Source organism: Blennius ocellaris (assembly GCF_963422515.1).
Source record: "Blennius ocellaris genome assembly, chromosome: 21".
NCBI lineage: Eukaryota > Metazoa > Chordata > Actinopteri > Blenniiformes > Blenniidae > Blennius > Blennius ocellaris.
The window spans coordinates 740,583-765,876 of record NC_137670.1 but is presented as its reverse complement, the minus strand read 5'-3'; the positions used below and the strand labels follow the sequence as shown (position 1 = coordinate 765,876).

Here is a 25,294-nt window from a genome sequence, read left to right as displayed (position 1 = left end):
GTAGGGGGACATTATGGTAAAAGGACAATATGGTAGGAGACAGAATGGAAGGGGAGGGGTGGGACGCACTCCTAGTGCTATACCGTCTCCTGGTGCCACACCTGGTCGATCCCCTTGTCCTCACCTGGTTGAACACCTGGTCCTCACCTGGTGGGACACCTGGTCCTCACCTGGTTGAACACCTGGTCCTCACCTGGTGGGACACCTGGTCCTCACCTGGTGGGACACCTGGTCCTCACCTGCAGGACACCTGGTCCTCACCTGTTGGACCCCTTGTCCTCACCTGCAGGACACCTGGTCCTCACCTGTTGGACCCCTTGTCCTCACCTGGTGGGACACCTGGTCCTCACCTGCAGGACCCCTGGTCCTCACCTGTTGGACACCTGGTCCTCACCTGTTGGACACCTGGTCCAGGCTGATGTTCCTCTCCTCCAGCTCTCTGAATCCTGGAACTTCCACGACGAAGACGTGTCCTCCTTCAGTTCCGAGCAGCAGCAGCTCGCCGGAGGAGTGAGCGAGGACGGCTGTGACCCGGGTCACACTGGGGGGGGCCCTGAGAGACATGGGGGGGGGGGGGGGGGGACAAGAGGAAACTGTTTTAGAAAGTGGTTCTAGTACTTATGGAGGATTTGTTGCTGTGATTCAACCAGAACCTGAACCAGAAGAAGCTCCTGAAGACGGTGAGGTGAAATAGTCTGAGTTTGGTCGTGTTGTTACATTTATTATAAGTAGCCAACGCTAGCTGCAGCTAACGCTAGCTGCCGCTAACGCTAGCTGCCGCTACCATTTTAATACGACCTGCTGCTAATGCTAGCTGCTGCTAATGCTAGCTGCCACTACCAATTTAATACTCCATGCTACTAACACAGGTGAGAGGACAGGTGTGGAGACATGTGGGGGACAGGTGAGGGGACCGACGAGAGGACAGGTGAGGATGACAGGTGAGGGGACAGGTGAGAAGACAGGTGAGAAGACAGGTGAGGAGGACAGGTGAGGAGGACAGGTGAGGAGGACAGGTGAGGAGGACAGGTGAGGAGGACAGGTGAGTGGACAGGTGAGAAGACAGGTGAGAAGACAGGTGAGAAGACAGGTGAGAAGACAGGTGAGAAGACAGGTGAGGAGGACAGGCGAGGAGGACAGGCGAGAGGACAGGTGAGAAGACAGGTGAGAAGACAGGTGAGAAGACAGGTGAGGAGGACAGGTGAGAAGACAGGTGAGGAGGACAGGCGAGAAGACAGGTGAGGAGGACAGGCGAGAAGACAGGTGAGGAGGACAGGCGAGAAGACAGGTGAGGAGGACAGGTGAGAAGACAGGTGAGAGGACAGGTGAGGAGGACAGGTGAGGAGGACAGGTGAGGAGGACAGGTGAGGAGGACAGGTGAGGAGGACAGGTGAGGAGACAGGTGAGGAGGACAGGTGAGGAGGACAGGTGAGGAGACAGGTGAGGAGACAGGTGAGAAGACAGGTGAGAAGACAGGTGAGAAGACAGGCGAGAAGACAGGTGAGAAGACAGGTGAGAAGACAGGTGAGAGGACAGGTGAGAGGACAGGTGAGAGGACAGGTGAGAGGACTGGTGAGGAGGACAGGTGAGGGGACAGGTGAGGGGACAGGTGAGGAGGACAGGTGAGAGGACAGGTGTGGGGACAGGTGAGGAGGACAGGCGAGAGGACAGGTGAGGAGGACAGGTGAGGAGGACAGGTGAGGAGGACAGGTGAGGAGGACAGGCGAGAGGACAGGAGTTACCCAGGCGGTCCCGTTAACGTGAAGCGTCCGATCTCCAGGAGCTCCGACTGTCCTTTGTGTCCTCTTAACGTCCACATGTGAAGACTGTTGTCATCCAGAAGAGTCACCAGCTCCACCTGAGGACGGGACACCGTCAGCACGCCGTGTGTGTGTGTGTGTGTGTGTGTGTGTGTGTGTGTGTGTGTGTGTGTGTGTGTGTGTGTGTGTGTGTGTGTGTGTGTGTGTGTGTGTGTGTGTGTGTGTGTGTGTGTGTGTGTGTGTGTGTGTGTGTGTGTGTGTGTGTGTGTGTGTGTGTACCTGGTGGTTCATGAAGTGAACCTGTGTGACGGCAGCATTCTCATCATGCAGACCCATAAACTCCACACCTGGAGCTCCGTACCTGCTGCTGGTCAAGGAAGAAGAGGGGGAGGAGGAGGGGTGGTGTGTGTGTGTGTGTGTGTGTGTGTGTGTGTGTGTGTGTGTGTGTGTGTGATGAAGGATACAGTTTAATGGCTCCTGATCGAGTCCCGATGGCCAGGAGCTGCAGAGACGGGCTGAAACCCAGAGCACTGGGCTGGTGGGGGAAACCATGTTCCACTGTCTGAGGACAGAGACACACAGGGTGAGGACAGAGGGTGAAGACAGAGGGTGAGGACCGAGTGTGAGGACAGAGGACAGAAACACAGAGGGTGAGGACAGAACGTGAGGACAGGGAGTGAGGACAGAGGGCAGAGGGTGAGGACAGAGGGCAGAGCGTGAGGGCAGAGGACAGAGTGTGAAGACAGAGGGTGAAGACAGAGGACAGAGGGTGAGGACAGAGGACAAAGCGTGAGGACAGAGGGTGAGGACCGAGTGTGAGGACAGAGGACAGAAACACAGAGGGTGAGGACAGAACGTGAGGACAGAACGTGAGGACAGGGAGTGAGGACAGAGGGCAGAGAGTGAGGACAGAGGGTGAAGACAGAGGGTGAAGACAGAGGACAGAGGGTGAGGACCGAGGACAGAGGGTGAGGACAGAGGGTGAAGACAGAGGACAGAGGGTGAGGACAGAGGACAGAGGGTGAGGACAGAGGGTGAGGACAGAGGGTGAAGACAGAGGACAAAGCGTGAGGACAGAGGACAGCGCTCCACCAACACAGAAAAATCCCAAATATCTAGTTACTTCGGTTAAAAAGTAACTAATAGCTCTGAGCCATGTTTTTCCGGAGGTAATCAGATTACATTGGACGGCTCCTTCAGGCCCGAATCAAATAAGTGTAAAATAAACAAGTAAAACAATCCATGATGTTTGTGTTCAGCAGAACCGGTTCTCTCACCTTGTTGAACTGGTAGAGTTCCTGTTTGAGTCGGTCCCTGTGGGACTCATGGCCGTGGCGCCTGAACCTCTTCATGGCCCCCGAGCCCCCGAGCCCCCCTGTGGCAGGGACACACAAGAGTCGTTCAGTCGGACCGACTCGTCAACGGGCTTCGGGAGTCGTTCAGTCGGACCGACTCGTCAACGGGCTTCGGGAGTCGTTCAGTCGGACCGACTCGTCAACGGGCTTCGGGAGTCGTTCAGTCGGACAGACTCGTCAACGGGCTTCGGGAGTCGTTCAGTCGGACAGACTCGTCAACGGGCTTCGGGAGTCGTTCAGTCGGACAGACTCGTCAACGGGCTTCGGGAGTCGTTCAGTCGGACAGACTTGTCAACGGGCTTCGGGAGTCGTTCAGTCGGACAGACTCGTCAACGGGCTTCGGGAGTCGTTCAGTCGGACAGACTCGTCAACGGGCTTCAGGAGTCGTTCAGTCGGACCGACTCGTCCCGACACAGTGAACAGCAACTGTGAGACTGAATCACTGTGTGTTGGTTCTTTGGTGAAGGTTTCATATTTCTGGGTTCTCTGCAGACCCGTTTGTCTCCCCAGAGAAGAGACGGTCCCGACCGGTTCCTGCAGAACGCACCGCGACCACGACCGACACGCCAACCGACCCACGACACCAAAACTACCCCGGAACCCCGGCGCGCTGTACCGACCACTGACGTACCGACACCGAGACGAGCCGAACCCTGACCCAGGAAGACGAGTCAAACTTTAAAGGCCTGAGACTCTTTCGGGTAAATTCGCCGACTCGATGCTTCGTTGACGCCACTTCTGCTGTCGACGCCGTGGCAAAGCGCGGAATGCAGAACGGAGACGAGCGACAGGGAGGGTGAAGAAAACCACGTCAACTGTGGACGCTAGAAACTAAACCTAAAACGCGGTACAACACATGAACTGCAAAACACAACTAGCTTTCCGTGACATCACTTCCTCAACATGTTATTAGAATGATTGTGACACGATTATCATTATCCCTCAGTTCTATCGTCTCATTTTTATTTGCACCTTAAAAAGTAATGTGAAGTTACCGTCACTTGTTTATTTTTGCACTTTAAAAAAAAACAAGAAGTGTGTTAACGTGGCAAGAAGTTGTTTAAAATCCAGAAGAAGCCAGCGACTCTTCAATCCACTCTTCTCTCTCTCCGTCAGGTCTGCCAACACAAATGTTTCTCTCAAGAGGAACTGAACTGCTTGTTCTTTTAACTGACTTCTATTTTCTCCGTCATGTAAATTAAGTTCACGTCACTTGAGGACATTTTTCAAAACAACTGTATTCGACTACTGGATTCATCGCCAGAATAATCGATAGAATACTCCACTACTGCAATGACCTTGGCTGCAGCTCTGCGTCCTCCAACTGTGTGTGTGTGTGTGTGTGTGTGTGTGTGTGTGTGTGTGTGTGTGTGTGTGTGTGTGTGTGTGTGTGTGTGTGTGTGTGTGTGTGTGTGTGTGTGTGTGTGTGTGTGTGTGTGTGTGTGTGTGTGTGTGTGTGTGTGTGTGTGTGTGTGTGTGTGTGTGTGTGTGTGTGTGTGTGTGTGTGTGTGTGTGTGTGTGTGTGTGTGTGTGTGTGTGGTAAAGCCACTGATAACTCTCAGGTTCAACGACCTGCTGGGTGTGTTTCTAGTTTCACTTTAACAAGAACAATGAGATCAGTGCTGGAGAGCCGCCTGGGCTCTCTTCTAGAGGAGAGGAGGAGGAGGAGAGGAGAAGGAGAGCAGGAGAAGGAGAGCAGGAAGAGAGCATGGGAGGAGGAGGAGAGCATGGGAGGACAGCAGGAAGAGAGCATGGGAGGAGAGCAGGAAGAGAGCATGGGAGGAGGAGGCGGACAGCAGGAGAGGAGGAGGGGAGCAGGAGAGCAGGAAGAGAGGAGGAGAGCATGAGAGGAGGTGGAGAGCATGAGAGCAGGAAGAGAGGAGGAGAGCATGAGAGGAGGTGGAGAGCATGAGAGGAGGAGGAGAGCATGAGAGGAGGAGGAGAAGGAGAGCAGGAGGAGAAGGAGAGCAGGAGGAGAAGGAGAGCAGGAGGAGAGCAGGAGGAGGAGAGCATGAGAGGAGGAGGGGAGCAGGAGAGCAGGAAGAGAGGAGGAGAGCATGAGAGGAGGTGGAGAGCATGAGAGGAGGAGGAGAGCAGGAAGAGAGGAGGAGAGCAGGAGGGGAGGAGGAGAGCAGGAGAGGAGGAGGAGAAGGAGAGCAGGAGGAGAAGGAGAGCAGGAGGGGAGCAGGAGGAGGAGAGCATGAGAGGAGGAGGAGAGCATGAGAGGAGGAGGGGAGCAGGAGAGCAGGAAGAGAGGAGGAGAGCAGGAAGAGAGGAGGAGAGCAGGAAGAGAGGAGGAGAGCAGGAAGAGAGGAGGAGAGCATGAGAGGAGGAGGAGAGCATGAGAGGAGGAGGAGAGCAGGAGGGGAGGAGGAGAAGGAGAGCAGGAGGAGAAGGAGAGCAGGAGGGGAGCAGGAGAGCAGGAGGAGAGCATGGGAGGAGGAGAGCATGAGAGGAGGAGGAGAGCATGAGAGGAGGAGAGCATGAGAGGAGGAGGAGAGGAGGAGGAGAGCATGAGAGGAGGAGGAGAGCATGAGAGGAGGAGGAGAGCATGAGAGGAGGAGAGCAGGAGAGGAGGAGGAGAGCAGGAGGAGAGCATGAGAGGAGGAGGAGAGCAGGACGGGAGGAGGAGAAGGAGAGCAGGAGAGGAGGAGGAGAGCAGGAGGAGAAATGACTGAAGGCAGATTCATCCTCCACAGGAACAAGAAGAAAGTTAAACAAAATGACGTAATTTCCTTCGTCCAGCTCCTGTGGAGGAGCTGCTCTGCTGAACTGTGGAGGAGCTGCTCTGCTAGACTGTGGAGGAGCTGCTCTGCTGAACCGTGGAGGAGCTGCTCTGCTGAACCGTGGAGGAGCTGCTCTGCTGAACCGTGGAGGAGCTGCTCTGCTGAACTGTGGAGGAGCTGCTCTGCTGAACCGTGGAGGAGCTGCTCTGCTGAACCGTGGAGGAGCTGCTCTGCTGAAACTTCCACTCTGACGTGTTCCAGCTCGCTCATCACTATCGGTCATATTTAACTTGTAAACTCGCTGCCATGTGAGCCCCGCAGCTCCGTCACATGTCGGAGGGCGGAGTCACGTGATGCACCTGAACGCATCACTCAGCTCCTGCAGTTAAAACCCGACCAACATGGCGGCTCAGACACAAACTCCCTCTTTTATCACTCAAACAGCTCAGAGAAACGTGTTTCTGAAAACACTGGAGGCCTGAAATATACACTGCAGTTGAAAAGTTAAGGGGGCGTGGCCTGCTGTGAGGGGGCGTGGCCTGCAAGTCCGGCAGCTTCTCCTCGGACTTTGAACAGTCCCGTTGAAAAAGCTCCGGCTGACGTCACTGCTGAACGTTCTGAGGGGCCTTGAGAGCAAACGGTGGCTGCAGAGCGCCCGTTTCCCAGCCGTGACCTCGCCCCCCCCCCCCCACCCCCCCTAACCCCCGCCCCCCGCCGTCAGATAAGCTGCCCACCGATTGGCTGGACCGCGGCCATGTCGGCCCTGCAGGTGCGTTCACTCCCAGGTGTCACCACGCTGTTTACTCTCCATGCTGTCACCACATTCCCGGCATATCCGCCCGGCGACGTGAGCCGGGACGGGCGTCCGTGTGAAAACAAGCCCCGGCACGACCACGCAGCCTCTTCCAGCACGGAGCCGGCCCGACGGCTCCCGAGGACCAGCGCCAGGAAATGCCTGGCATCCCCAACATTCCTCTGCTGCGCTTCTGCAACGGCTGCAGCAGCAGGAGAGGACCAGGAGCTGCAGCTGCAGACAGGAAGGGGGCGGAGCTTCCCCCACTCTCGCTGCAGACAGATGTTGTCGGGGTGGGCGTGGCCGCCAGGGTGGGCGTGGCAAGACAGGATGTCAGATCTCCCACCAGCCTCCGCCCTCCTTCCTGTAATCAGTCAGACTTGACCCCCCCGTCACCAGGAGAACGTGACGGAGGGAGTCTGCATGTTCTCCCTGTGTGTTCCTGGGTTTCCTCCCACAGTCCCCAAAGAAAACATGAACTGGGGGGTGCCTGAGCAAGACCCGCACCCCCCCCCCCCCCCCCCCCCCACAGTGCTGCTCTGTGGCTCCTACCGACGGGACAATTCGGAAAAGAATTTCCCCTCTGGGGATTCTTACACTATAAATAAATAAAATAAATAAATAAAGAAGGGCCAGTCAATGAGCCAATCAGAGGGAAGTGCTGCCCCAGTCCAGGCCTTCTGGTCCTGCTGGTTGGTTCCCTGGTCCTGGACCAGCACCGCGTCATCCTGCCTCCCACCACTAGAGGCACAAGAGGCCTTCAGTTTAGCAAGTAGCTGCTCCGCCCGTCTGCTTTTTGTTCTCCACACACCCGTCTGTGGTTTCATTTTTAAAAAACAAAGAATAAAACCAGCAACGGCGCCCCCCCGTGGCCCGGCAGACCAACTACATGGTTTTTCAGGGTGTCTGACATGCAACTCTCTTTAGCGGATTGGGTGTCGTCGCGTAAAACAAACGTTTGCAAGACGTTGCTTTGCAGTGTTTTGAGCAAAAGTCCAAACAGCAACATGTTGTCATGAAAAGTCAGACGGCACAGTGCTGCTACGCTAGCCTGCTAGCTGGCTGCAAACTGTGGAATGGAACTCCTGACTCGTTCCTCCACGTCTCATTGAGACCCGCCTCCTGTCAGGGAATCCAGTCCACAGTTTGCAGCCAGCAGAGCAGCAGGGAAACACTGAGGAGTTTCAGCAACAGTGAATCTGTGAATCATGTTGATACCAGAACCCGATTCCGATACTGGATCGGACTGATTGACCCCTCATCAGGGGTCATCAGGGGTCATCGGCTTTCTGGGCGTTTCAACCATTCAGCGGTGCAGGTGCAGCTGATGCACGTGTCCACACCTTGATATATCCGGGTGGAGCCTCACCTGTCCACCGTCATAAAGTGCCAACGGACTTAAACTACGTAAACCAGCCGTGTCTAACCAGGTACCTAGTAACTACCTAGTACTAGGTACTAGTACCCGACCCGGGGTCCCCGGCCGCAGCGCCTTGTTGACACCGAGCTGAGCACAGACTTCATGCAGACGTCGTGTAATTTGACACCGGATCGAGTTGAGGGTTCAAACCGGCCCGGTGAGTTTCAGCTGCCTGATCCGGGTGTGGAGCTCCATTCGGCCCGGTCGAGGCGGGCTGCTCCCCGCACGGTCCTCTAGTACGGATTACCGGTCCACCGGTGGGGGGAGGGAGGGGGGGGGGGGCGAGTTCAGTCGTAGGCCAACGGGCTTCAGGGCTCCGGACCCGGACTCACCTGTTTACACGGCCGTCGCTCCGCCGCCCTGCGCCGCTTCGCCGCCGGATGATTCCCCCTCCACCCCCTCGGTCCGCCGTGTCGAGTAGTTCCACCCTGCGGTTCAGCGAGACCGCGTGAAGCCGCCCGGCGAGCCCGGAGCCGCGTGTTCCCCCGGGACGGAGTCTCCTGCGGGGCAGAGCCTCCAGAGAGCGGCGGGAGGGTCGGAGCTTCCAGGGCAGCCAAAACAGTCAAACAGGATCCGCGGCTTTCTGCTCCAGACGCTCCGCGGCTTCCGCTTCCGGCTGCAGGCTCCGCCCACAAGACGCGTTCACGGCGCCTCGGAAAATAGCTAAGGTGCCTTCAGGGCGCCTCGGAAAATACCATGAGATTTTATTAATCCCCGGGGGAAATTCGTTAAATTCTTCTTTAAATTCTTCTTTAAAATTCTCCACGACACTTGAGACAAACTCCAGTGTTCTGGCTTCAGTTCATGTTCCAACAGCTTTGTTTTCCTCCAGCTGGAAAAATGAATAATCGTCCTGTGTGACAGGATTATTTGTCCCACTACTTTTTGTTTTCTTCTAATACAGAAACAAAATTATTTTTATGGGAGTTTGACATTCAAGTTATTTGGAATCAAACCTGCGACCACTGCCTGAAGCCACTGAGCCAAACACTCATGTTGTTTTCTCATCAGAATCCAAACATTGGTCTCAGAACTCATTGCTGAATAACCCAGATTAAAGTTAGGAAAGTTACCTCTGTTCTCAGAATTGTGAGAATACCTCTGTCTGATCGTCCGGGTGATCTAACTAAATAAATCAAACTAAAATAACACCAACATCCACTTCTATTTCTAATTTCTTTTATGACCACTCATCTGAGCCACAATAAATAAAAACATTTACATAAACAAATATACTGTGGATATTTTGAAAAAGTCTTAAATAAAAAAAAATAAAAAAGGCTAAATGTCCCAATAGTAAGTACAGATTGTTGAGGATAAACCAGCGTTTTGTTCCATGAGGTTTGTTCCTCTTCCAGGAGTGTCTGTGCTTCTGCTCTTTTAGTTCCTCCTTTCAGGACAAATTCATCGGCGTCAGAATTATCTGGCAAAGGAAGTTTAAAACCTCCATCCTGAGCTCCAGTGACTGGCGGCTCCGCCGGAGAGGAGGTCATCTGCTTCTGAGGTCATCTGAGATCCAGAATAAAGGTTTCCTTTAGGACCAAGTGGCTCACTTCCCTCTACAGTCGTAGCTCTTCCCTCTACAGTCGTAGCTCTTCCCTCTACAGTCGTAGCGCTTCCCTCTACAGTCGTAGCTCTTCCCTCTACAGTCGTAGCTCTTCCCACTACAGTCGTAGCTCTTCCCTCTACAGTCGTAGCTCTTCCCTCTACAGTCGTAGCTCTTCCCACTACAGTCGTAGCTCTTCCCACTACAGTCGTAGCTCTTCCCTCTACAGTCGTAGCTCTTCCCCCTACAGTCGTAGCTCTTCCCTCTACAGTCGTAGCTCTTCCCCCTACAGTCGTAGCTCTTCCCTCTACAGTCGTAGCTCTTCCCACTATAGTCGTAGCTCTTCCCACTACAGTCGTAGCTCTTCCCTCTACAGTCGTAGCGCTTCCCTCTACAGTCGTAGCTCTTCCCTCTACAGTCGTAGCTCTTCCCCCTACAGTCGTAGCGCTTCCCTCTACAGTCGTAGCTCTTCCCTCTACAGTCGTAGCTCTTCCCTCTAGTCGTAGCTCTTCCCTCTACAGTCGTAGCGCTTCCCTCTACAGTCGTAGCTCTTCCCTCTACAGTCGTAGCTCTTCCCTCTACAGTCGTAGCTCTTCCCTCTACAGTCGTAGCTCTTCCCTCTAGTCGTAGCTCTTCCCTCTACAGTCGTAGCTCTTCCCTCTACAGTCGTAGCTCTTCCCCCTACAGTCGTAGCTCTTCCCTCTACAGTCGTAGCTCTTCCCCCTACAGTCGTAGCTCTTCCCTCTACAGTCGTAGCTCTTCCCACTATAGTCGTAGCTCTTCCCACTACAGTCGTAGCTCTTCCCTCTACAGTCGTAGCTCTTCCCACTACAGTCGTAGCTCTTCCCTCTAGTCGTAGCTCTTCCCACTACAGTCGTAGCTCTTCCCTCTACAGTCGTAGCTCTTCCCTCTACAGTCGTAGCTCTTCCCTCTAGTCGTAGCTCTTCCCACTACAGTCGTAGCTCTTCCCACTACAGTCGTAGCTCTTCCCTCTACAGTCGTAGCTCTTCCCACTACAGTCGTAGCTCTTCCCTCTACAGTCGTAGCTCTTCCCTCTACAGTCGTAGCTCTTCCCTCTACAGTCGTAGCGCTTCCCTCTACAGTCGTAGCTCTTCCCTCTACAGTCGTAGCGCTTCCCACTACAGTCGTAGCTCTCCGTCCCCAACACCACCCAGAATTCCGACCAGAGCTCCAGAATTCTCTCCTCCAATAAAGTCCAGAACCACGACTGTGTTTCATTTTTCTTAAAAGCTTTGTTGCCTGTTTGGGTGTTTTTTGAGCCTGAACCGTAACTTTTACCCGAACTAACTCTTAAACTAGCTCCCGAACTAGAACCTGAACAAGTTCCTGGTTCTTCTTTTTGGTGGAAAAGCCCAAAAGTGTTTTTTTTCTTCCTCAGTAACTGAAGGAAAGTGAAATTTCAGGATTTCAGAGGAACTTTCTTCTTCAGAAGATTCTGTTCAAACATCCTGAAACAATGTCTGACCTGAACTACTGACTGAACTACTGACTGAACTACTGACTGAACTACTGACTGAACTACTGACTGAACTACTGACACACCCAGCGACTCTTGAGGACAAATATGAGATCAAAGTTTTCAAAAATCATCACAAAAATGATGGTGGAAGTAGAGTTGACTGTCAAGTTGTATTTAATGAAAATATCCTTCACAATAAAACAATCAATGAGAGGAAATACATCCCATAATGATTCCAAACATTGAGGCTGTTTGGCACCAGGCGGTACAGATGTGGACAGATGTGGACAGATGTTGGCGGCTTGGAGGTCAGAGATCAAAGGTCAGAGCCCGAGCTCCTTCTGACGCCGTCGTCACGTAAAAGGTCGGCGTTCCACTGTAGCGCTCCTGTTGGAGGAAACACACCGTGAGACTCCGGCCACAACATTATGACCACCTGGAGGTCCGGCCACAACATTATGACCACCTGGAGGTCCGGCCACAACATTATGACCACCTGACTGTCGGCCACAACGTTTAGTGCTTTTCCACCAACAAGAACCAGGCGCTGGTTCGGTTCTTCAACGTGCAGCTCCAGAGAAGCGCTTGTGTTTCCACTGTGACGGAATCCAGTGATCGCAACACCACTGAGTCACTCAGAACCTGGTACGTCGTTGACTGACGTGTCTGAAATCAAACGCTTCAGCATCTGGAGGAACGGAGGTGTAGAATGATAGAACGCTGCTCTACAGCCGTTTCCATGGCAACCTACATAAACACTCTCTGATTAAATTCCTGTTGTACACGAAGGCTCATTTTATGGTTAAAAATCCAGCTTTCATTTCCAGTAGTTTGTAGTTTTAGTAGTTTGCTGACGAACCAAAAGTGTCGCTTCATTATAAAGAAGTTAGAAAGTAGCAGAGCGCCCCCTGCTGGCTCCTGCAGACCTCAGCCTGCCGTCGCCGTGGTTACAGTGATGTCACCGGGAAGACTGAAAAGAACCTGCTTCTAGGTTCTAGATCCTCCAGGTAGGAGAACAGTTCAGGTAGAACCACGACTCCATCGCCTTTAAAGGATCTCCTTCCTTCGCTTTACTAACTTGACGGAACGACTTACCTTGTTCTCATGTGTTATTATTAGTTGTTTCACTCTACCTAGTCCAGCCTCCCTCTACCTAGTCCAGCCTCCCTCTACCTAGTCCAGCCTCCCTCTACCCGGTCCAGCCTCCCTCTACCCGGTCCAGCCTCCCTCTACCTAGTCCAGCCTCTCTCTACCTAGTCCAGCCTCCCTCTACCTAGTCCAGCCTCCCTCTACCTAGTCCAGCCTCTCTCTACCTAGTCCAGCCTCCCTCTACCTGGTCCAGCCTCCCTCTACCTAGTCCAGCCTCCCTCTACCCGGTCCAGCCTCCCTCTACCTAGTCCAGCCTCCCTCTACCTAGTCCAGCCTCCCTCTACCTAGTCCAGCCTCCCTCTACCCAGTCCAGCCTCCCTCTACCTAGTCCAGCCTCCCTCTACCCGGTCCAGCCTCCCTCTACCTAGTCCAGCCTCCCTCTACCCGGTCCAGCCTCCCTCTACCTAGTCCAGCCTCTCTCTACCCGGTCCAGCCTCCCTCTACCCGGTCCAGCCTCCCTCTACCCGGTCCAGCCTCCCTCTACCCGGTCCAGCCTCTCTCTACCTAGTCCAGCCTCCCTCTACCTAGTCCAGCCTCCCTCTACCTAGTCCAGCCTCTCTCTACCTAGTCCAGCCTCCCTCTACCTGGTCCAGCCTCCCTCTACCTAGTCCAGCCTCCCTCTACCCGGTCCAGCCTCCCTCTACCCGGTCCAGCCTCCCTCTACCTAGTCCAGCCTCCCTCTACCTAGTCCAGCCTCCCTCTACCTAGTCCAGCCTCCCTCTACCCAGTCCAGCCTCTCTCTACCTAGTCCAGCCTCCCTCTACCCGGTCCAGCCTCCCTCTACCTAGTCCAGCCTCCCTCTACCCGGTCCAGCCTCCCTCTACCTAGTCCAGCCTCTCTCTACCCGGTCCAGCCTCCCTCTACCCGGTCCAGCCTCCCTCTACCCGGTCCAGCCTCCCTCTACCCGGTCCAGCCTCTCTCTACCTAGTCCAGCCTCCCTCTACCCGGTCCAGCCTCCCTCTACCTGGTCCAGCCTCCCTCTACCTAGTCCAGCCTCCCTCTACCTGGTCCAGCCTCCCTCTACCCGGTCCAGCCTCTCTCTACCCGGTCCAGCCTCCCTCTACCTGGTCCAGCCTCCCTCTACCTAGTCCAGCCTCCCTCTACCCGGTCCAGCCTCCCTCTACCCGGTCCAGCCTCCCTCTACCTAGTCCAGCCTCCCTCTACCTAGTCCAGCCTCTCTCTACCTAGTCCAGCCTCCCTCTACCTAGTCCAGCCTCCCTCTACCTAGTCCAGCCTCCCTCTACCCGGTCCAGCCTCCCTCTACCCGGTCCAGCCTCCCTCTACCTGGTCCAGCCTCCCTCTACCCGGTCCAGCCTCCCTCTACCCGGTCCAGCCTCCCTCTACCTGGTCCAGCTTCCCTCTACCCGGTCCAGCCTCCCTCTACCTGGTCCAGCCTCCCTCTACCCGGTCCAGCCTCGGTCCCCGTTTGTGTCAGCAGCTGTTTTCCATCCAGACCCAGGAGCGACTGCCAGTAACGAAGCCATCCTCAGGACCAAGAGAACACGTTCCTCACACTGTCCCTGTTATTTTGCATTAGTGAAGATTCATTCAGTCACGTTCAGACTTCATCCCTTCACAAGGCGAAGTGAAGCGCAGTGAAGAATCTCTGCCGGGTCCGGCGTGACCAGATCCACCCGGAACCCTTCGGCCAGAGACACCTTCAGCAGCTCCTCCACAAAACCCTGCATGTCGCCGACCAGGCGGCCGCCGGGCGGCGGGTCGGACGCGTCGCCCGGCGGCGGCGGCGGCGCGGCCTCGGGGTCGCCCACGGCCAGCTCCCGGTAGCGCTGCTTGTCGTACTGGTCCCGCGGGAGTCCGTCGGGCCTCGGCACCCACTCCAGCTCCAGCCTGCCCGGCCTCTGGCTGCAGGGCTGAGGGCGGGCGAGGCCCCGGGGCGTCCTGTAGGAGAACCGATCGCAGAGCCGGGCCAGGAAGGCGCTCCAGGTGCAGAAGACGTCCGCGGTGAGCGCTCGCACTGAGCACGTGCGGAGCTCGTAGTTTTCCGGCCCGTGGCGCAAGTTGAAGTGGAGAAGATGCACCTGGAGGGACGGGAGGCCAACGAGCTGCCGTGAGCAAGGGACACAAACCTCCACGTCGTCGCCACGGCGACAAACAACACACCTTGGAGTCGCAGTTGACGGTAACCATGGCGGCCAGAGGCGCCGCCGCCGTCAGGCTGAGAGGCGCCGCCGCCGCCAGGCGTCCCGTCTCCTCCACCAGCGGGCGGATCTGGAAGAAGTCGGCTTCCCTCCCCAGCAGCTCCAGGTCCCGGAACCCGCGGGGCAGGTCCAGGAAGCCGCTGCGCAGGTAGTTCAGGACGTAGCGGAAGACTTCCCCGTCCCGGTCGATGAAGACGTTGCCGCGCTCGTCCCTGAGCACGGGGACGTGTCCGGTGAACATGGCGCCCAGCATTGAGTCGCGGTGCCGGGTCAGCGTGTCCAGGGTCGTCGTGTAAACCCGTCCACCGACGTTCAGGGACACCGGGTCCCTGAACGGCGGCCTGGTGCCGCCGCCGCCGCCGTCTGGGGCGTTGAGGTTCAGCATGTCGAGAGGCTGCGAGACGACGCAGCCACCGGGAGACGGCCGGTCAGTGAGACAACGCAGCCACCGGGACACGACCGGTCAGTGAGACGACGCAGCCACCGGGAGACGGCCGGTCAGTGAGACGCCGCAGCCACCGGGACACGACCGGTCAGTGAGACGCCGCAGCCACCGGGAGATGACCGGTCAATGAGACGCCGCAGCCACCGGGAGACGACCGGTCAGTGAGACACCGCAGCCACCGGGAGACGACTGGTCAGAATCTGCTCAGTCGAATCCCAAAGCTCAGGGTAGAAAGAAAAACTGTTTCTGCTGCAGCTCATTTCCCACAACGATCTTCTTCAGGAAGGAACCACGTGTCTACTCTCCTGCTGGACCTGAGGGACTAGTAGACACCTGGACCTGGAGGACCAGGACAAACCTGGAGGACCAGGACAAACCTGGACGGAGTTGATCTCGGTCAGATCGGAGGAGAAAGTCAGCGGCGAGTCACCAGCCGATCACTGGATCCTTCAGTCTGCGTCTGACGAAGGTGGCAGCCTGGATCTGTCACTGGGGCAGTCGGGGGTTGGGGGGTGGAGGGGGGGTGGAGGGGGGGTTCAGACACTGGGGCTGTCTCGGGGCGACACAGCGGGGGTCTTGATCTGAAGCCTCCAGAAAGCAAATGATCTTGTATGAAACAGGAACAGTGGACTGTTTGATGGAAGCGCCGACTTGAGAACAACGGAGCTACTCTTCCTCTGATTGCCGTCAGGGACGGGACGGACAAAGATCCACAGCGGAGGGACGGGACGGACAAAGAACCACAGCGGAGGGACGGGACGGACAAAGATCCACAGCGGAGGGACGGGACGGACAAAGATCCACAGCGGAGGGACGGGACGGACAAAGAACCACAGCGGAGGGACGGGACGGACAAAGATCCACAGCGGAGGGACGGGACGGACAAAGATCCACAGCGGAGGGACGGGACGGACAAAGATCCACAGCGGAGGGACGGGACGGACAAAGATCCACAGCGGAGGGACTCGTCCACACTTCAAACGCAGTGCAGAAAGGTTGTCCCCCCCAGGATTACCTGAAACCTGCCGCTCCGCATAAATTAGTGAAATATAATGTAATGAGTCACTTCAGTGTGTGGCCACAAGGTGGGGTAATGAGTCACTTCAGTGTGTGGCCACTAGGTGGGGTAATGAGTCACTTCAGTGTGTGGCCACTAGGTGGGGTAATGAGTCACTTCAGTGTTTGGCCACTAGGTGGGGTAATGAGTCACTTCAATGTGTGGCCACAAGGTGGGGTAATGAGTCACTTCAGTGTGTGGCCACTAGGTGGGGTAATGAGTCACTTCAGTGTTTGGCCACTAGGTGGGGTAATGAGTCACTTCAGTGTGTGGCCACTAGGTGGTGTAATGAGTCACTCCAGTGTGTGGCCACAAGGTGGGGTAATGAGTCACTTCACTGTGTGGCCACAAGGTGGGGTAATGAGTCACTTCAGTGTTTGGCCACTAGGTGGGGTAATGAGTCACTTCAGTGTGTGGCCACTAGGTGGGGTAATGAGTCACTTCAGTGTGTGGCCACTAGGTGGGGTAATGAGCCACTTCAGTGTGTGGCCACAAGGTGGGGTAATGAGTCACTTCAGTGTGTGGCCACAAGGTGGGGTAATGAGTCACTTCAGTGTGTGGCCACAAGGTGGGGTAATGAGTCACTTCAGTGTGTGGCCACAAGGTGGGGTAATGAGTCACTTCAGTGTGTGGCCACAAGGTGGGGTAATGACTCACTTCAGTGTGTGGCCACAAGGTGGGGTAATGAGTCACTTCAGTGTGTGGCCACTAGGTGGGGTAATGAGTCACTTCAGTGTGTGGCCACTAGGTGGGGTAATGAGTCACTTCAGTGTGTGGCCACAAGGTGGGGTAATGAGTCACTTCAGTGTTTGGCCACTAGGTGGGGTAATGAGTCACTCCACTGTGTGGCCACTAGGTGGGGTAATGAGTCACTTCAGTGTGTGGCCACAAGGTGGGGTAATGAGTCACTTCAGTGTTTGGCCACTAGGTGGGGTAATGAGTCACTTCAGTGTGTGGCCACAAGGTGGGGTAATGAGTCACTTCAGTGTTTGGCCACTAGGTGGGGTAATGAGTCACTTCAGTGTGTGGCCACTAGGTGGTGTAATGAGTCTGTGACGGAGGGCTAACCTGCAGGTGGAGCATGGTCCTCTGTACGGCACTGGCCTCCAGCAGAGTGACGGTGCAGCCACCGAAACCTCCGCCCGTCATGCGGCTGCCGTACACTCCCTCCACCTCCATGGCGGCAGACACCAGCTGGTCCAGCTCGCTGCAGCTCACCTGGTACAGATCCCTGACGGAGATACAGGACGGTGAAACACCATGCTCCGCCCACCGCGACCCACCACTGCACCCCGCTGCTCCACCCGCACCTCAGAGACTCGTGGCTCTGCACCATCAGCTGGCCGAAGCGGCGGTAGTCTCGCCTCTGGAGCGCCTCCACCCCGTCCAGCGTCCGGCGGATCTCCTCCACCACGTGTCGAGCTCGTCTGAACGTGACGTCGTCCATCCGGCTTCTCGCCTCTGTAACAAACGCGGAAGTTAAGAAACCAGGTGAACGCCACAACGGGGGGTGGAGGTGACGGAGGTGACGGAGGCGGTCCGGCTCACCCTGCAGCTCCTCCACGCTGGCCCCCCTCAGGCTGTCCCTCCCCAGGGCGGAGGCGGCCTCCTGGCACTGCCTCCGCCTGGCAGGATACTCGCTGCCCGTCAGGCTGTGCTTGACGTTGGAGTCGGTGACGAGGACCACCAGGGCCGGGTCCGACAGGGGGACGGCGGAGAACTCCAGAGACCTGGTCCAACAAGACCCGTTAAAACCGTCAATCTCCGGAACGAATCCAGGATCTGGACTCAGCTGGGAACAAACCACCAGAACCCGGAGCCGCAGGTTCCTCTGGCGACTCAGAAGGTTTGAAGTGGACTGACTGACGCAACGTTCTGCGGTTCCACTAACGGACCTGGTGAAAGGTTCTGGTACCGGTACCTGCAGTCGATGAGCAAGGCGTGGCCGGCCCGGCCCAGAACCGACACAAACTGGTCCATGATGCCACAGGGGACGCCGGCGTGACTGTGCTCCGCCTGCTGGCACGCCACCGCCTTGGACACCAGGTCACCGTCGTCTGAGAGGACAGAGGTGGAGACGCCCCAGATCAATGTAGGTCTCAGTGGTACCGACGGAGGTCTGAGTGACTGACGGAGGTTAGAGTGATACCGACCGAGGTCTGAGTGACTGACGGAGGTCTGAGTGACTGATGGAGGTTAGAGTGATACCGACGGAGGTTAGAGTGATACCGACGGAGGTCTGAGTGACTGACGGAGGTTTCAGTCATGGATTCTGAAGCAGAAGACGACGGAGCTCACCTGGGTGGAGCTGCTGCAGGAAGGTGTAGAAGGCCACCTCCAGAGAGGCGGAGCTGGACAGACCTCCACCCAGCGGCACACTGCTGACGACCACCGCCCTGAAGCCCTGGACGGGTGGACCTGAGGCCCACAGGAGAACATGAGAACATGAGAACCAGCTGAGGAACCGGAGCAGAACGTCTGGCTGTGCGGCGGCGCGAGGCGAGTTGAAGGTGTGGCGAGGAGGAACGTAGAGACCAGAACATAACATGCTAACGAAGGTGTTCCAGTGTTCACAGTGACCTCTAGTGGCCTCAGACGGTATCTCTGGAATATTTTAGAACACTAGGATCTTAACGAACCGAATCAAATGAGCAGCCAAACAACAACAAAGTGACTTCTTGTGGGGCGAATACGGTAACCTAGCAACAGGAGGGTCGACACGCCCAACCGCTTCACTGTTACTTCAGCTAAAATCGGTTTAAAGCTCAATGAAACACTTTTACCAGAAAAGATTCGTTCAAGATTCAAGACTTTGTCCAAAAAGAAACGTCGTGAAAAAAGTGAAAGGAGTCCGAAAACAGAACCTGACGTGAAAAACCAGGACGGAGAGCGTTATGAGGAGAACGTTATGAAGCGACGCCGAGGAACGATGTTCCAGCGATACGCCGACGACGTTCCGGTTTACCTCTGTAGTGCTGGATCACGCCCTTCACGTAGTTGGCCCAGCGCGGCGCCCCCGGGCTCAGCGGCGCCCCCGGGGGGGGCAGCACGAAGTCCACCCTCCGAGGCTCGTCGGCGTCCGCCGTCGCTGTTACCACGGCAACATCCAGACCTGGCATCTGCTTCCCCACCACCACGGTAACCAGGGGCAACGCCTGCAAGGAACGTTGGGGTAAGACGGACTGTTACTGCAGAGAGCGAACCTGAACCAGGGTCTGAACCAGGGTCTGATCCAGGGTCTGATCCAGGGTCTGAACCAGGGTCTGAACCAGGGTCTGATCCAGGGTCTGATCCAGGGTCTGAACCAGGGTCTGAACCAGGGTCTGAACCAGGGTCTGAACCAGGTGAGTGTCAGTAGATTATTATTCCGGGTGAGTCAGTAGATTATTCCAGGTGTCAGTGGATTATTATTCCAGGTGAGTGTCAGTGGATTATTATTCCAGGTGAGTGTCAGTGGATTATTATTCCAGGTGAGTGTCAGTAGATTATTATTCCAGGTGAGTGTCAGTAGATTATTCCAGGTGTCAGTGGATTATTATTCCAGGTGAGTGTCAGTAGATTATTCCAGGTGTCAGTGGATTATTATTCCAGGTGAGTGTCAGTAGATTATTCCAGGTGAGTGTCAGTAGATAATTCCAGGTGTCAGTGGATTATTATTCCAGGTGAGTGTCAGTAGATTATTCCAGGTGAGTGTCAGTAGATTATTATTCCAGTTAAGTGTCAGTGGATTACTCCAGGTGAGTGTTAGTAGATTATTCCAGGTGTCAGTGGATTATTATTCTAGGTGAGTGTCAGTGGATTATTCCAGGTGTCAGTGGATTATTATTCCAGGTGAGTGTCAGTGGATTATTCCAGGTGTCAGTGGATTATTATTCCAGGTGAGTGTCAGTGGATTATTCCAGGTGTCAGTGGATTATTATTCCAGGTGAGTGTCAGTGGATTATTCCAGGTGTCAGTGGATTATTATTCCAGGTGTCAGTGGATTATTATTCCAGGTGAGTGTCAGTGGATTATTATTCCAGGTGTCAGTGGATTATTATTCCAGGTGAGTGTCAGTGGATTTTATTCCAGGTGTCAGTGGATTATTATTCCAGGTGAGTGTCAGTGGATTATTATTCCAGGTGAGTGTCAGTGGATTATTATTCCAGGTGAGTGTCAGTGGATTATTTTTCCAGGTGAGTGTCAGTGGATTATTATTCCAGGTGAGTGTCAGTGGATTATTCCAGGTGTCAGTGGATTATTATTCCAGGTGAGTGTCAGTGGATTATTTCAGGTGTCAGTGGATTATTCCAGGTATCAGTGGATTACTCCAGGTGTCAGTGGATTATTCCAGGTATCAGTGGATTACTCCAGGTGTCAGTGGATTACTCCAGGTGTCAGTGGATTACCGTGGATTAGGGATTATTTACCATCGGCAGCACGAAGCCCTGGTTGTAGTCCGTGTGCTCCCCGATCAGGTTGACCCTCCCCGGGGCGCACACCGCCACCTGCGGGGCGTCTCCTCCGAACTCCTGGCCGAACCGGAAGCGAGCCTCCGCCAGGAGGTCCGCCACGGCGGGGATCGAACTGTCCATGAGGCGGTGGGGCTGACCGGGCTGTCCACTGCACACACACACACACTCTCTCTCTCACACACTCTCACTCACACACACACACTCTCCCTCTGCGGTGTCCGGGTCCAGGTCCGGTCCCGGAACGTTTCATCCGGGAAGGAAACGCGTGTGCAGCGTGTGTACGTCACGTGCACACTGCGGCGTGACGTGGAGCGTCAGCGCGTCCGCCATATTGGACCGGGCAAAAGGAACCTTTTTGTTTTCTTCACTGATAGAAACGCAAACACTGTAAACAGCCGCTAGGGGGCAGTGAACGCACAGTGTCACGTTACACCTAAACATTAACAGAAGCACATTAATCCAAAGCCTTTATGGATTTCATGTCAGTTTATTGTCACTTTTCATACATTATTTGATCCGATTCACAAAGAAGAGTTGTATATAAACATTTATGACGAGACCATTTGGCTAAAAGTAAAAATATTAATGATATAAAACAGGTTTTTTTTACTCACAGTGGGAAAGTCCATCCAATCAATAAACGTAAAAAAAATAAAAGTGTAGATCAATACAAGGATAATTTAAGTTACAAATATCTTCCCTTGACTGTTTAGAAATACCAAAAACAGTTTAAATATATTTTCAGGGTTCTTTTCAGAAAGAGCGATTTATATCCACCGTAAAGTTTGTAATAGAGGAGCAGCTTGATAAGAACTTGATACGTTGATTGTAAACAAAGCTCCGCCAGCAGTATCAGGAAGTACTCAGTACTGCAGTACTGCTGTAGCACCTGGGATCAGTAAGTACTCACTACTGCAGTAGTACCTGATATCAGTAAATACTCGCTACTGCAGTAGTACCTGGTATCAGGAAGTACTCAGTACTGCAGTAGTACCTGGTATCAGGAAGTACTCAGTACTGCAGTAGTACCTGGTATCAGGCCTCAGGAGAGACTTTGGTCCAACTTGGCTTTTTTCACTTTATACACATTTTAAATAAACATTTAATTTCTAATTAATTGTCCCGCCTCTGATTTTAAAGACCTGCAGTAACAGAACCTGCAGTAACAGACCTGCAGTAACAGACCTGCAGTAACAGAGCCTGCAGTAGCTGAACCTGCAGTTAACAGACCTGCAGTAACAGAATCTACAGTAACACAACCTGCAGTAACAGAACCTGCAGTAACAGAACCTACAGGAACAGACCTGCAGGAACAGACCTGCAGTAACAGGCCTGCAGTAACACAACCTACAGTAACACAACCTACAGTAACAGTCCTGCAGTAACAGACCTGCAGTAGCAGAGCCTGCAGTAACAGAGCCTGCAGTAACAGAATCTGCAGTAACAGAACCTACAGTAAGAGACCTGCAGGAACAGACCTGCAGTAACAGACCTGCAGTAACAGTCCTGCAGTAACAGAACCTACAGTAACACAACCTGCAGTAACAGTCCTGCAGTAACAGACCTGCAGTAGCAGATCCTGCAGTAACAGAGCCTGCAGTAACAGAATCTGCAGTAACAGAACCTGCAGTAACAGAGCCTGTAGTAACAGACCTGCAGTAACAGAACCTGCAGTAACAGAGCCTGCAGTAACACACCTGCAGTAACAGAACCTGCAGTAACAGAGCCTGCAGTAACAGAACCTGCAGTAACAGTCCTGCAGTAACAGACCTGCAGTAACAGACCTGCAGTAACAGACCTGCAGTAACAGAACCTACAGTAACAGGCCTGCAGTGACAGTCCTGCAGTAACAGACCTGCAGTAACAGAACCTGCAGTAACAGACCTGCAGTAACAGAACCTGCAGTAACAGAGCCTGCAGTAACAGAACCTGCAGTAACAGTCCTGCAGTAACAGACCTGCAGTAACAGGCCTGCAGTAACAGGCCTGCAGTGACAGTCCTGCAGTAACAGACCTGCAGTAACAGACCTGCAGTAACAGAACCTACAGTAACAGGCCTGCAGTGACAGTCCTGCAGAAACAGAACCTGCAGTAACAGAACCTACAGTAACAGGCCTGCAGTGACAGTCCTGCAGTAACAGACCTGCAGTAACAGACCTGCAGTAACAGAACCTACAGTAACAGGCCTGCAGTGACAGTCCTGCAGAAACAGAACCTGCAGTAACAGAACCTACAGTAACAGGCCTGCAGTGACAGTCCTGCAGTAACAGAACCTACAGTAACAGAACCTGCAGTAACAGAACCTACAGTAACAGGCCTGCAGTGACAGTCCTGCAGTAACAGAACCTACAGTAACAGAACCTACAGTAACAGACCTGCAGTAACAGACCTGCAGTAACAGACCTGCAGTAACAGACCTGCAGTAACAGACCTGCAGGCCCTCTCCAGGCGTCCCTTCACTTCTCACTGACTTTAAATAACAAATAAAAACAACAAATCAAAGGAGGAACTAAGTGGTCCAGTTCTGGTCCTGGGGGTCTTCAGAGACCCACAGTCCAGCCCCGGATTCAGGAGGGGTGCTGCTGGTCCTGGGGGGGTCTCAGGGTTTCTTGGTGGTGGACTTGGCCGGGGACCTGTTGGGGGATCTGGACGGACCTCCATGGTCCTGGCTGATCTTGATGTGGACGAAGAGCGAAGCTGGAGAGATACTGGACCCGTCCTGGTTCAGGAGGCGGACGTGACGGAACCCTGAGGAGACGGAACCTGGGTCACTCTGGGTCCAGCTCTGGCTCTGGTACTGGTTCTATGTCTGGGTCTACCTCTGGTTCGAGTTCTGGTTCAGGTTCTAGGTCCATGTCTGATGTTGGTTTTCTAGGTCTGGCGCTACTTCTAGTTCTGGACCTGGTGCTATGTCTGGTTCTGGTTCTATCTCTATCACTGGGTCTGGGTCTAGTTCTGGCTCTGATCCTGGTTCTGGCTCTGGTTCTAGTTCAATCTGTGGCTCCAGTTGTGGTTGTGGTTGTGGTTCTGGTTGTGGTTCTGGTTGGGGCTCACCTGACCGCAGGCTCCTGAAGTCCAGGGTAAACTGACCCAGGAAGTCGTTGCGGGACGTGAAGTCGTGGTCTTCAACCAGGAACCGGACCAGGGCCAGGTCTGGGACGTGGACCGTGAAGTGGAAGGTGGCGTCCCAGCGGGGACTGAAGCCTGGACACACAACAACAACACCAAAACAATAACAACAACAACAAAACAACAATATCATCAACAACAAAACCATAGCAACAACAAAACAACAACAAAAACAACAACAAAAAACAACAACAAAACAATAGCAAGAAAACAATAACAATACCAACAACAAAGCAACAACAACAAAACAACAACAACAAAACAATAACAACAACAGCAACAATAACAACACCAAAACAACAATACCAAACAACAACAATGACAAAACAACAACAAAACAATAACAACAACACCAACAATACCAAAACAACACCAAAACAATTACAACAACAACAACAACACCACAACAACAACAACAACAATACCACAACGTTATCCTCAGGCCATGAGTGTGAAGACGTTGTCGCTGCAGTACCGTTGTTGTCCACATGGTGGGTTTTCTTCCTCTGGTTGTCGATGGGGACTCCGTGGACCTCCACCCAGACATGAGGGTCTACGATGGAAGACGGTTTGTCGCAGGCGGGTTTGGGGAGCTGCTGGGCTGAAATGACCTGCAGTGATGGAGAACAGCTAGCATTAGCAGCTACACCTCACCCAGCTACCATAGAGCAGTTAGCATTAGCAGCTACACCTCACCCAGCTACCATAGAGCAGTTAGCATTAGCAGCTGGGGGCTTCCAGAGTCCAGCCACATCCAGAGACACAGCAGCAGCCCCCCCCCCCCCAGATGATTCCCCCCAGTGCGGTCGTACCCGGACGGTGAGCAGCACCGGTCTGTGCCCCGGCCCCCCCCCCACGTTGTCAGGGTTGAAGCTGGTCTGCGGGTGGAGCATGAAGGACGGCTTGAGGACGAACCCGCAGCCGCCGTTCTGCAGGAAGCGACCCTGGTTCAGGTCCATCTGCTCCCCGGGGGTCTGGAAGTTCAGGGCCACTGTGAAGAGAGACAGTGTTAATACCCCCCCACAGTGTTATTACCCCCCCACAGTGTTATTACCCCCCCACCAAAATGTTATTTAGGCTATATGTAGACGACGAGGTGGTTTGTGTTCCTCCAGGAGCCGTTAGCATCTCAGCTAGCTTGCGCGGCAGACTGACCGATCTGACAGCCGCTGTTCCACATGTCAGTCGGGTTGTAGTTGGACGACTGGAGGCGCTGGCCTGACGGGTAAACCCTGCTCAGCTGGTGGCTGTTGTGACGGACAAACTGTGTCCCTGGGGGACGGAGGGAGAGAGAGAGAGAGAGAGTGAAGAGCTGGGAGACGGAGAGAGAGAGTGAAGAGCTGAGACGGAGAGAGAGAGTGAAGAGGTGGGAGACGGAGAGAGAGAGTGAAGAGCTGAGAGACGGAGAGAGAGAGTGAAGAGGTGGGAGACGGAGAGAGAGAGTGAAGAGCTGAGAGATGGAGAGAGAGAGTGAAAAGCTGGGAGATGGAGAGAGAGAGTGAAGAGCTGAGAGACAGAGAGAGAGAGAGTGAAGAGCTGGGAGACGGAGAGAGAGAGTGAAGAGCTGAGAGACAGAGAGAGAGAGAGTGAAGAGCTGGGAGACGGAGAGAGAGAGTGAAGAGCTGGGAGACGGAGAGAGAGAGAGTGAAGAGCTGGGAGACGGAGAGAGAGAGAGTGAAGAGCTGGGAGACGGAGAGAGAGAGAGTGAAGAGCTGAGAGACAGAGAGAGAGAGAGTGAAGAGCTGGGAGACGGAGAGAGAGAGAGAGAGTGCTTGTCCTCCGTCCTCACCGGACTCCCTGGCGAGTCTCAGCGCTTCGCTCT

At 54.4% G+C, this 25,294-nt stretch overlaps 4 protein-coding genes across 4 annotated transcripts in view; all 4 read right to left on the bottom strand.

Annotated features, from left to right (window-relative positions):
• The window catches only part of myo15b (myosin XVB), a gene marked incomplete at its 3' end in the record, with an annotated part of 37,199 nt that extends 34,069 nt beyond the window's left edge, over window positions 1–3,130 (bottom strand). Inside the window, 5 exon segments of the mRNA XM_080516940.1 lie at window positions 395–553; window positions 1,743–1,858; window positions 2,040–2,121; window positions 2,225–2,322; window positions 3,038–3,130. Coding sequence (XP_080373066.1) covers window positions 395–553; window positions 1,743–1,858; window positions 2,040–2,121; window positions 2,225–2,322; window positions 3,038–3,112 — 530 coding nt within the window. The 5' untranslated portion in view covers window positions 3,113–3,130.
• An 8,101-nt stretch (window positions 3,131–11,231) lies between these two features.
• On the bottom strand, window positions 11,232–20,589 carry galk1 (galactokinase 1). The gene is made up of 8 exons (XM_080517748.1): window positions 20,300–20,589; window positions 18,856–19,045; window positions 18,189–18,308; window positions 17,812–17,947; window positions 17,439–17,620; window positions 17,201–17,351; window positions 16,959–17,121; window positions 11,232–11,467 (listed from the first exon to the last, which is right to left on the bottom strand). The coding sequence occupies exons 1-8, from the start codon at window positions 20,462–20,464 to the stop codon at window positions 11,390–11,392; spliced, it is 1,185 nt and encodes a 394-aa protein (XP_080373874.1). The 5' UTR covers window positions 20,465–20,589; the 3' UTR covers window positions 11,232–11,389.
• Window positions 13,594–15,597, bottom strand: LOC308146100 (BTB/POZ domain-containing protein KCTD21-like). Its single transcript, XM_080517751.1, has 2 exons — window positions 14,351–15,597; window positions 13,594–14,268 (listed from the first exon to the last, which is right to left on the bottom strand). Exons 1-2 carry the CDS (start codon window positions 14,771–14,773, stop codon window positions 13,795–13,797), a joined length of 897 nt encoding a protein of 298 aa, XP_080373877.1. The 5' UTR covers window positions 14,774–15,597; the 3' UTR covers window positions 13,594–13,794.
• A 1,677-nt stretch (window positions 20,590–22,266) lies between the features above and the next one.
• LOC308146095 (1-phosphatidylinositol 4,5-bisphosphate phosphodiesterase delta-3-A-like) overlaps window positions 22,267–25,294 on the bottom strand; it is a 10,485-nt gene continuing 7,457 nt past the window's right edge. The window contains exons 11-16 of the mRNA XM_080517744.1: window positions 25,262–25,294; window positions 24,628–24,744; window positions 24,285–24,463; window positions 23,948–24,083; window positions 23,398–23,547; window positions 22,267–23,091 (exon numbers count right to left, since the gene is read on the bottom strand). The exon at window positions 25,262–25,294 is cut by the window's right edge and continues 121 nt beyond it. Coding sequence (XP_080373870.1) covers window positions 22,943–23,091; window positions 23,398–23,547; window positions 23,948–24,083; window positions 24,285–24,463; window positions 24,628–24,744; window positions 25,262–25,294 — 764 coding nt within the window. The 3' untranslated portion in view covers window positions 22,267–22,942. The remainder of the gene's footprint in view (window positions 23,092–23,397; window positions 23,548–23,947; window positions 24,084–24,284; window positions 24,464–24,627; window positions 24,745–25,261) is intronic.